Below are 12642 nucleotides of genomic sequence, written 5' to 3'. Positions count from 1 at the left end.
AACAGAATTTCCCAGCCTAGTTCTTCAATTTTTTTACTAGTCCCCCAAAGCAGCATGTGGCCTGGCATTATCATGATGCAGCCTAGTGCTATTGAGCATTGCCAACCTTTTTTCTTGGACTGCTGTCTTTAAATTATCCAGTTGCTGACAATACTTCTCCGAATTGAGCTTTTTTGTTCAATTTTAAAAGCTCATAATGTATCGGTCCTCGAATGTCCCACCATATACACAACATTCTCTTATTCAGAGTCAAATTTGGTTAGAGGTGGAAGGACTAGGTTTTCCAGCCTCACAATGTGCCCTTCTCCTTACGATGTTTTCATAGATAATCCTCTTTTCATCCCCAGGTATCATCCAGTTCAAGAAGGGCTCGATTTTGTTCCGATCAAGCAGAGGTGTGCATATGACGACTTGATCATCTAAATTCTTCTGACATACTTCATGTGGCACACATCTTGAATATTTCCACACGAATCCTATCTTCCGAATATGGTTTGCTGAGCTAAATCAAACCTTTCTGTGATCTCTGATGTTGTCGGAAAAGGAACTCGCTCCAATAGGGTTTCAACATAATCATCATTGATCAAAGATGGTCGCCCAAAACGTGACTTAGAAGAAAGGTCGAAATCGCCTCTTTCAAATTTTTCGAATAATCATCTGCATGTCCTATCAAAAACTGCACCTTCACCAAACATTTTCAATAAATTCCTACCTGTTTCTGTAGAATTTCTTCCTTGTTGAAATTCATATAAAATACAGTGATGTAAATGAATTTTATCAGTAGCCATGGGTACACTATAGCTTTGCACTTAAGACTAACTTGAATAAACTTTTTTTAGTTAATTTGCTACGTCAGTATATATACATTAAGGGATAAAAATAGAGAGCCGAACACGTGCTAAATAAACATCTGCTTATGTGTCGAAAATTGTTGTCATAGAAACGAACAGAACTTTCCAGTAGACCAAATACAGTCAAAAGTCGTTAATCCAAACACCCATAATCCGGACCTCAAAGCTACAAACTTTCTGCACATGCGTCACGCATGCACATAGGCATTTATGCATGCGCATAATACTTTTACACGTGTGCATATGCGTGTGCACATGCACATAATACGTTTACGCATGCTCGTTTTATGTATAACGGACAGTATAAGCTAAGCTAAAATTATCTAATTATCTCTTTCAGTTAATGTTGCAGATTGCGTTGTTCCTTGATCTTCTAATTGGATCTGGCTTGTTATTTTTTGCAGACTGTTAGAGCAATTCTATAAAAGTAGACTTGAACTTTCGATTACGTTAAAAAGAATTTCTGATTCTGGAGCTACCAAAGGATCTACAAAGTGAAAGCATGTTTCGATGTCCATCAAACAAAAAGTGGAATTGCTGAAAAAATGGATAAAGGCATAAATAATCCTTTGTTTCTCTATCCATTCCGAAATCTTTTTATCAATTTCACGCTGCTCTGCGGGGGGGGGGGACGCTGCACCGTGCAATGAATTGGAAGTTGATCTGTCAGCACTATCCTTATCTTCAGGGCAGATGTTTTTATTTTATTTGGCTTATAACTCCTTACTAAATGTAGTATTTCATCTCGATGTACTCCGTCTTTGATATGATTTAAATCAAATTCCTTGTCATTATAATTCTCTTCCGATAGTGAAGAAAGTGACACAGAGGTTATTGAAAATGAAAAAATTTCAATTGACAAATTGGTCAGTATTCTCGACACAGCAATTATAGGACTTGAACAGCGGAACTTTGTAACTGAACAAGAAATTATGTGTTTATAGAATTAGAGATAAAGTATTATCACATAAAACGAAACAACTTACATTGAAAGAAATGTTTAATAAAGTAAACAAATAAATATTAAGCTTTTTTTTTTTTTTTTTTTTTTTTTTTTTTTGTAAATTTTGATACCTTTTAGATCATAATTGTTCTTTATTTCATAAATTATGGTTTCATATTTTTAATTTTATAATTTCTGCATGCCATCTTACCAGATTTAAACTGATGATCTATAATCCGGAATCGCCAAAGTCCCGACGAGTCCGGATTAAAGACTTTTGACTGTATAATTCTTATCAGTGATATCTATTACATTGAAAAAAAACTTGGCCCTAGTGAGCAGAGCACTTATCTGCAGATCAAGATATTCAAGTCTGCAGACTCTATGCTAGTGAAAGAAGCTGAATTAGAATTAATATGTTTGAAGATAATATATTTGATAAAAATCCAGGGCATGTAACATATAGTCTGACTGAAAAGTTTTAAGACTGATACTTTTATTCAGACTTTGGGTGATTGTAAAGCATTGTAGTTTTCATCTTCTTTATATATATATGTAAATAAATCTATACATAATTTTTATCAAAGTTGTTTTCTTTACATTGAATCGAACTTTTCTGCAGTATTTCATGAGTGATTGGGGGAAAAAAAGGAACTAAATTGTATTATGGCAGTCCTTTTAGCTGTGCAGCTTTGGCTTCTTTCACTTCATCATCTGAGAAGAAAATAATTTTCTGTACATCTGCCCTCACAATGTGGTTCAAAAATCTCTAATACTAAACTTTGGTCTGTATGATGCACTATGATGTTGTTTCATCGATTTCTGACATGATGCCAACACCATAGCAGCCATTTATGGTAGACATTGTCCTAAAGTAAAATTTGCTGTTAAGTAATTCCAGTCTGTCTTCCTCATAGCTGTATGTGTTAGATTCTTTTTAAATCTTCGCGGAGTGGATTGTATCCTAATAGTCTGCAATATGCAGGAATAAATGAGCCATATATGAAGCTTGATTCTCACACACATAAAAAATAAAAACATTTATTTTGAGATAAGCAATTTCTGTCATTGCAGGCTAGCAACTTCTTCTCCACTAATAAAAACATAAAAAACATAGTCTGTACATAGGGCCATCGACATAAAAAATTCTCTACACATCTTCCCTGGAGATGAACTAGGTTCATCATAACTTATATTTTCATTCATTCTAGTGTCACAGGAATAATCTTCTAATTATTGCATAAATCTAATAAATTTTAAAGCTTAATCTGATGAATATCAAATTATACAAAGTTTTGCTAAATATCTTCATTTAAATTTTGCAAAATATTTATAAGCATAAAAGCACTACATTAAATTTATGTATAATAAATATTAAATGTAAATGATGATATTCGTATATATAATAAATACGAAATTATAATACTAAATGATTCAAATATTCAGTAACAAATTAACAATGATAATAATAAATTTTGTTAACTTAATCACAGACTTTTTAAAGTATAGTTTTTTAATACTTGTATTTCTATTTCAAATGAGTACAGGAGTTGGACTGGTCTCCAAATTGTCCCATCTTTAATTTTAATATTATAAGCTCTTACCTCTCCTTCATGGCCGGGGAAAGCTTCATTTATCTTACCTGTTTTCCAGATACTTCATGGAAAATATTCATCACCTATCAACATCAGTTAATTAATTTTGAAATTTTTTATTTCTTTTAAGTTCTGTACTGTTTGTGGTGAATGTAGGTTCATGAGATATTCACTTATCCACCTCTTCTAGAATAAATGTACTAAACCATTACAATTAAATATCCTTGTTTGAAAAGTCTGATATGCTCAGTTTTAGATAAGGTAAACTCAAAATTCTTCTGTCAAGTAAGAAATATGCAGGTATTAAGAGTAATGGCTCCTTTGGCTTTGTATAGGTATACGTTAAAGGTCTCTAAATTATAACTCCCTCACTTTTGATCCAAATAGTCTCTGAGTCTTTTACGGTCATTGAAGATCTTCCAGTTGCTTTCCTCAAACTTGTTTTTACTGATCTGACCATCCTTTAAAATCCACCCCACCACCACCGCAGTATGCTGCAATTTTGTAGCATATAGCATAACTTTAGTAGTATATATCATCTTAATTTGAAATTTCTGAACCTGAATATATATATATATGTGTGTGTGTTTATGTGTATGTATGTATGTGTTTGTGTGAAAATATTTATGCATATATATTTATAATTAAATTTGACATTTAATCTTAGGAATCATAAGTATTGCATTTTAAAAATAAATTATAAAAATTTATTTATCAACCCTTTATTTTAAAGTTCACATTTCTTTGGTATACAGGGATAATTTTGAAATGAACAGGTCAAAATTTACAAATATATGCACTACTGTATAAAATGTGCATTTTAAACTGAAATGCATATATTTATTGCAGGTATCTAAATTTGTTGTGAATTTTTTTTTTTAAATTCTTATATTTTCTTAACTAAAAATTGGTCTAAAAGAATTTTTCCTGTCTGTAACATAAATTACTGTTTACTCAGTTTTGCTTGAAATATGTCCTTCGTAAACAAACCATCCTTAGCAGATTTATCTGCCATCCATTAGCAGATATCGCATGTGCTTTGCCATAATCCAAATGATTTGCTTAAGAGATTTAATTTTGTTTAGTATTATTGGTATGATATTTGAGCAAATTACTTATATGTTAACAGCCACATTACACGCATTTTCTTTTAAGAGAATGATGCATTATTATAACTTTATTGTAGTTAATATTTTTTGTAATTTAAGTAGTTTATTATGATTTATGATTTATTAATTATAAGCTTGGTAATTAAATATCAACAATAATAAAGTCATTTAAATTCAGTTCACAGGATTTATGCAATCTTATTTCTCTCTCGTTAAAATTCTAAAAAAATGTTTTAAATCTGTGCAACATAAGATTTCTTATGTATTTTCTAACCAATAGGAGAAGGTTATTTATCATAGTGGTCTAAAAATTTAAAAACAATATGAATCTTTAATTATATTTTTATATTGTTCACCATTCAAAAAATATTGGAAGAAAAATAAATACCAATATCCATTCTCGCCCAAAATTGGCAAGCAAATTGAGAGTGTGTTTGGTGGTCTTGAGGTTGCAGCATTTGCACTAAGTGGATCTTATACGGATACCATTGACAGTTTCATTTGCAATCAGTTTCCGCCCTCTTTCTGGCAGCACATCGAAGTCACCAGTCTCTTCAAATTTCATAATCATCTTCTTCAAACCATTCTTCGACATGGGCCCTTTTCTCAATCCCTTTAAACGACGATATTCATGCAATGCTGTCGTTCTGTTGAAACAGTTTTGCCAGCAAAGCTCAATCTTTCTTCTGTAAGGGCATGATTAATGATGAGAAATGCCCACAGAATGATTTTCTGGCTCTAACTGCAAGTCTCTTTATAGGTTTGACTAATTTGCATAAGGAATTTTTGAAAATTGCCATCTGGTGGTCAAAATTTGAACTATTTTTTATTGCAGAAATCTTTTCTCCATAGTCCATATAACATATATACCAAGTTTCATCAAAATCCAGTAGGCAGAACGGGTTCTATAGGGGTCTGAATAGGATCGCTTTAATTACACTGGTTATCATAAATTAAGGAAAAATCACGATTACTGAAAAAGTTACATGTAGAATTTAATGAAACTTACCCACAATATACAACACATAGTAAGGTATCAAATAACATAAAAAGAAATTAACAGACAAATATGGTAGTATAGAAATTAGCACATGTATAAAATGAACAAATCGAAGGTGTCAGTTTGCTATAGGAAAAGTACCTTCAATATGAAATATGATCACCTCTAGAAGCAATACAGCACATACAGCGATGTGTGATGTTTTCAATTATGCAGTCTATCAGTTCCATAGGAAGCAAGAGCCATTGCTCTTGCAAAGCAGTTGCCAGCACGACAAGGCTATGAGGGGGCGTATTGAGAGCAGCTAGACGTATCCCTAAAGCATCCCAAACGTGCTCGATAGGATTCAAGTCCGGGGATCGAGCTGGCCACTCCATGCACATAATTGTTTCCTGCTGAAGATAATCATCTACAATGCAAGCCCTGTGTGGCCTTGCGTTGTCGTCTTGTAGCAAAACATCACCTATTGCCCCGGCATATGGGCACACATAAACATCAAGGATGTCATCTCTATAAATCTGAGCATTCACGGTTCCCCTTGGAAAGACATGAATGTCTGTGCGTCCACCCAAAGAGATTCTGCCCCTTCCATATCCATCTCTTTCAGGGATGTTTGATGTATGATAACGAGTTCTAGGTTCTCTCCATATCAAAAAATGCCTACTATAGCTTTCTAGATTAAACCTGGACTCATCCGTAAATAGAACCTGCCCTCCATTGATCAGGCATCCAGTGGACATGTTGTCATGCCTACTGAAAACGGTCCCTCCTATTGCGTGACGTGGGCGGCACACAAATGGCTGGTCGCCTCGCATACAGACCAACTTCATGAAGCCTTCTACGCACAGTTGACGTTGACACAAACCTCCCGGTGGCTGCAGCAAGGGAGGATCTGAGAAGAGTCGGGGTAGCAGTTCTATTCCTGCATGCACATAATGTCAAATATCGGTCATCGGCACTCGTTGTAGCAGTTGGCCGTCCTTGGCTGAACTTCCTAGATGCCGAATCTGTGGTTTAAAATTGCCTCCAAAGTATATGAACCACAGAAGGACTCACATTTAGCCATCTGGCCACTTCTGTTTTACTTTGTCCTGCCTTCTTGTCTCCCAATAGCTCTCCATAGCAGTTCTGCAGGCAAATAATGCCTGGAGGTCATAGTGACGAATTGGCTATCTCAGATTTCTGATGTCACTGTCACAGTGAAATATGTAGGCTTGCTCTCAAACATTGACTTTTATGCTCCTCGCAGATGACGTATTCCGAAAGCCGCGCCACTAATTTGCATATTGCAGTTTTACTCAGCTACTCTTACTTGGCAACATATTAAAATTTTACATGGTTTGGCTTATTTTTGAGGGAGTTATTGCTATTTTTGTGATTTTTCCTTAATTTATTATAACCAGTGTATAACCACTCTGTAGATGTAATTGACCATATATTTTAATTTACCATGAAAATGTTTTATATTTATATGTTTTCTCATCAATTGTGTAAGTTGGTGAAAATCTTGCCAAACATATGGTTGTAAGTTTGAAGGAACAGATTGTTCTCTGCTCATTTACATAATCACAGATTGCTCTTTGTGTAAGCAAATAATCGCCAGATGTAAGCTATTCAAGATAGCACATTAAAACGTAATATTAGCTCAAGTTTCTAGATTGCTTGACATATTCATTAAAGTTAATGCCAGTCATTCCAGCTGCTGAAAACCTGTAATGCCTTTAAAACAGCAACAAAATTATCACCTTCTTTTTTAACTCAGTTCCACATATATTTGCTTAAACAGAAAACTAATTTGTGCCTTGCAGTTCTGCAGGATACTGCACTATTTTGCTGGTCCACATATATTCTTTCAGTCTTTCAAGAATGCATGCAGGTACTATAATCAGCACCTTCTCTTTGAAAATAATAGTTATTTCAAAATGCAAAGGAGGGAAAAACAGAGAAATAGCTGTTAATCCGCATCCTTCTTTATAATGTCTCAACTGACTTATTGAGGATCATGGTTACAAAAATTCAAAGTGAGGAAATATTATGACTGTGTTGTGATGTCATTCATTTTTGGTGTGTTAAACTACACTCTTTTGTAACAGTATTTATTTACCAAAAACGGTTGATGGAAAAATACTTAAGTACCAGTTAGTCTTTGTATAGTATGTATATTTGTATTAAATATAGTAATGTTCATAAACTGATTTATGTTCTCTATCACAAATGCTCATTTTTTATCACAAATTTGAAAAGCTGTTCTGGGGGGGAAAGTTAATATTCCCTCCTTTTTTTCTCCCAGGTACCTTTGTCAAATGAAAGTGTAGATGTTGTAGTGTTTTGTTTATCACTTATGGGCACAAACTTTAAAGACTATCTATTTGAAGGTCATAGAATATTGAAAGAAAGGTAAAAAGATTATTTTCTAGTTAATTTCTCTGAAATTTATTCCTGAATTTTTCTTTATCTCTGCATTGCTGTATTGTTTTAGAAACATATGGTAATTATTTTCTTTAACTACTATTTTGTGTTTGTAGGATCTTTATACCTTCATCTTATTTTAATAAAATTTAATTTTTTCAGTGGCATTTTAAAAATAGCAGAAGTTGAAAGCAGAATTGATGATCTTGACAAGTTTATAAAATGTCTGAAATGTATGGGATTTTCATTAGAATGCAAAGTAAGCTTTTTGACAAATGCAGCAAAATATATTTATATTGATACAGAATTTCTCCAAGTTTTTAACTTTTTTGTATCGATGATAATAATTAAAACATTTTGACATTTCCGTATATATATCAAAAGATAATATTAATTAAATTAAATTAAACTAATTTTATAGCATACAGCGTAATTAATAATCTTAATTTTCAAAATTCTAAACTCTTGTGTTTCTGTATAAAGTATTATTAAGATTTAATTTGAAATAAAATGATTGATTTCTTTCATAAGTTTAGAAAATATTTGATTCAGTAAATATAGTAAGAGGTTTAATTTATTCTATAAAGAGGAAAAAACTCTTGATTTTAGGTTTTTGCATGTAAATAAGATTCCCAAGGGTTAGGATGTTATTCCTGATTATGTATTTATATCTGTTTGATTACAATCCACCATTTGTGGAGCAGGTAATGTTACAGAATTCTGGTATTGTGTCTGAACATGATTTTTGTGATGATATGGATAGTTTATGTTTCACATGTGTGAAACTGTCTCATATGTCCAGACCATTCATTTAAGATTTCCCAACTTCTTAGAGTAAAGCTTTTTATTAAAATCATGTATATTAATATTCAAATGCATAGTATTTACAGATTTTTTTGCCTTTACTACCTTTAAAGGATTTGTCTTTTATTGCAAAAATTAGCTCTTTACTGAAAGGAAATGTAATTACACGATTAAAATCTGCACTGATGTCATTTCTAATATATTTTTTCATCAGTCCCCTTTTTTTTACTGCTGTTTAATCCAAATTCTGCATCTTGCTTCTTGAGCTTAAAAAGAATAATTTATTGCTCACCCAATATAACATTTAATTTTATAAAGCCTGATAAAAGCTTTGTTAACTTGAAGCTGAAAAAATTCTTAAAGGAAATTTGACTCTAATTTAAATTCTAATTAAATAAATTTGACTCTAATTCTTAAAGGAAATTTGAAACTATCTAACATGGTTGCTACTGTAAAATTAGCTAAATTCAGTAATAAAAATAAATTATATACTGTATTTCCTTCTTTTTTTCACAAATTTCATCATCCAAAAATTGAGGGTAGCAAATTATCTGAATAATTTAATTTCTGAAGAGCGCAGTCGTAATAAGAACATAACAAGTGAAAAGTAGTCATGTGTAATACAAGCAACTATCATAATATTATTACTTCCTTGTCCAAAGTAAAGGAAATGTTGTAATCGTGAAAAATTTCTGTTATCGGATTTCAACTGAAATATCCATTTTAAAGTAGTTTTCTCAGTGCTATCTGTCCATATGGACACAATAAAGCACTCTTTTATTCCAAAACAGATCTTAAAATGGATTTTTTCATGATATCTGTATATGTCATGCATAACTCAACAATTAGCCATAGAACATTGAAATTTTTTACACAGAACTGCTATAACATCTAGTTGTACACCTCCCTTTTTTATTGCAATTGGCAGTACTAAATATATATATATGTATGTGTGTGTAAGATTAAAAAATATGTAAATCAAAATAATTTAAACTAACAGGAAACCCCTTAATTCTCCCTGTCTGTTCTAAAAATTGTAATAACTTCTCTGGATTGCATCATTTATAGATTATTCCATCTTGCATGTCCTGTGCAATGCTCTTGATGTAACTCTTGGGAACAGAAACTTTTCTAACTTAGACCAAAACCTTTCTCTTAACACACTGCCAGATTGGATTTAAATGTGCAGTTAGTTTGCAGCTCTGTAGCAGCTTTCATTTCGCTTGTGCTTTGTCATACTGCTAAATACGCCATTATTAAAAATGCGATACTTTATATAAAATTGTGACCTACGTGTTATGCCCATGACCATGTGTGATGAAAAATATGTTTTCAATAATTTTCATGTCCAGCAATAAAGATTATGTTCAGTCAGCCATGTCGGTCTACCAGTCTCCTTCAAGTGTCATCTTTCTAATTATGCAACAGTCTCCAAGTTTTTATCACATATATATATATATCCACCCTCCTTACACTGCCTTTATTTTCACAGTTGTTAGTTTAGTCATATACTTCCAATTATTGAAGTATTTTAAATGACAAAAATATTCATGTTTTGGCAGTGTCAAATTTTTAAATATATATATATATATTGGACACATAACAAAATCTAGCTTTTAATTCGGTCTTCTGATTTCTATACTTATATTTAGGAAAGTTTGACAAAACTAACCGAGAATTTTAATTTCAAAATTTGTAATTATTTATGTTATTTTCAACTTGCCTTGAGGGACCTGTTAATTAAGTTTGAATAATTCGAGGAAATAAGTTTAAATGAAGTGCAGCAATTTCAGTATATATGTGAACTATTTTCAATCTGATATTAATATTTTATTTATTATAAAATTTTATAACTTTAGAAATTTATGAAGTTTTTCTCATCTTAGGCAACTTTAGTAGAAAGATAAAATGTTTCTTTTCTTAAAATAGATAACCTTTTCTAATTTGTGGTGCCTGAGTAGTTATATTCAGTTATAAAATACATATGTAAATATAGGAGTGATTTTTCTCTTCAAGAAACAAAGAAACCCTGCAGGTTGTGAGAACTCAAATTTTTAGGAAACTCATAAAACTGAGGATTTTGATATCTAGGGTCTGAAAAGATAAAATTTCAACCATTATCAGAATATTCAAAATACTCCTCTTGGGGAACAGGAAATACAGTTAAAAGTCGTTAATTCGGACACCCATAATCCGGACTTCAAAGCTACTAACTTTCTGTGCATGCGTCGCGTTGATGCATGCACGTAAGACCTTTACGGCTGCGAATATGCATGTGCGCAGGCCCAAAATACGTTTACGCATACGCGTTTAATGTATAACGGATGGTATAAGCTAAGCTAAAATTATCTAATTATCTATTTCAGTTAATGTTGTAGATTGCGTTGTTCCTTAATCTTCGAATTGGATCCGGCTTATTTTTTGCAGACTGTTAGAGCAGTTTTATAAAAGTAAGCTTGAACTTTCGATTATGTTAAATAGAATTTCCGATATATATTTAATATGTAAAGGATTTACAAAGTGAAAGTATGTTTCGAACTCCATTAAACAAAAAGTGGATTTGCTGCAAAAAATGGATAAAGGCATATCCTTTGTTTCTCTAACCATTCTGAAATCTGTTTATCAATTTCACGCTGCTCTGTGGGGGGGGGGGGAGAACATTGCAGCGCGCAATGATCTTGAAGTTGATCTGTCAGTGTAACCTTATCTTCAAGGGAGATGTTTTTATTTTATTCAGCTTATAATTCCTTACTAAATGTAGTATTTCATCTCGATGTATTCTGTCTTTGATATGATTTAAATCAAATTCCTGATCGTTATAAATATCACGAGTACGCATCAAATAGTTTTCTGGTTGCAATTTTCTAATTTCGACTATGCGTAATGTATGCTTTATGCATGCACGCATTGAAAGAAATGTTTAATAAAGTAAACAAATAAATATAAAGTTTTTTTTTTTTTTTTTTGTAAATTTTGATACTTTTTAGATCATAATTGCTCTTTATTTCATAAATTACGGTTTCATATTTTTAATTTTATAATTTCTGCATGCCATCTTACCAGATTTAAACTGATGATCTATAATCCGGAATCGCCGAAGTCCCAACGAGTCTGGATTAAAGACTTTTGACTGTATATTTTTTTGCAGTGGTTCTCCAATTCCTGTATTATATTGATCTCCAAATCCTGCACTGTTTCTGAGATTTATCTCATATATAAATTTTCTTTTGTGTGCATACACTTGCTGTGTTACTATGATGACCTTTTTTAAATTAGACATTCCATATATTACTTATGTTCAGGACATTCAGTTCACTACATGTTGGATACTTCCTTGATTATAACAAAATTTATAGACTAACACTGAAGAAAAGTGCTACAGAACTTCCTAAATAATTATCCCTGAGAATTGTCTTCATCAGCACAGGCAATTACAATTGAAAAAATTATATTTACCTACATACACATTATTACTTTACAAACATAATAATAAGAAAGTTGAATAGAAACACTGCTATAAAGGTCAGCATGCACAAGCTGTCAGCAGCTATACTTATACAGTTATAGGTACAGTCATAGTGAAATTGCAGCAGTTAGCACCTATAGTAAGAAATTATTGCAATACAATTGCACTCTCTCTTTACCTTTATCAATCTCCAGAAAATTATTTAGCATTTCAAGAAGTATGTCATAGTAAATGAATTAAGTTACGATACATATGCATGAAGTATATAAAAGCTTTGATGAATGATATAAGGTCTTAACAACAGTATGACCCAGGCATGCATAGTATCCAGAGACATGTTGAGATGTGACGCAAGCATGATATACATATGCACATCAGGAAAAACTGCAGGCATTCCAACATATGAGGTGTGGCGATTAAATGAAACTGGTATCAGAAATGTGATTTATTGCAAACAAAGCTACG

General features: G+C 32.1%; 1 protein-coding gene across 3 annotated transcripts in view; it reads left to right on the top strand.

The window, feature by feature from the left end:
• The window catches only part of LOC118184775 (uncharacterized), a 46733-nt gene that overhangs the window by 32358 nt on the left and 1733 nt on the right, over window positions 1–12642 (top strand). For 2 of the 3 annotated variants that reach the window (XR_004757482.2, XM_035354499.2), the window contains 2 exons: window positions 7789–7895; window positions 8070–8166. Coding sequence is in view for 1 of the 3 variants with exons in the window: in XM_035354499.2 (XP_035210390.2) it covers window positions 7789–7895; window positions 8070–8166 (204 nt within the window). In the remaining 2 variants the exon portion in view is untranslated. Of the gene's footprint in view, window positions 1–7788; window positions 7896–8069; window positions 8167–12642 lie in introns of those variants that run through there. The other variant, XM_085818757.1, reaches the window with a different exon arrangement.

The sequence above is a fragment of the Stegodyphus dumicola genome, chromosome 6 (genome assembly GCF_044657685.1).
Source record: "Stegodyphus dumicola isolate Sdum_Otavi_A_Nest chromosome 6, ASM4465768v1".
Classification (NCBI taxonomy): Eukaryota; Metazoa; Arthropoda; class Arachnida; order Araneae; family Eresidae; genus Stegodyphus; species Stegodyphus dumicola.
The sequence above is the reverse complement of the archived record's forward strand: the minus strand, read 5'-3'. Positions and strand labels throughout refer to the sequence as shown.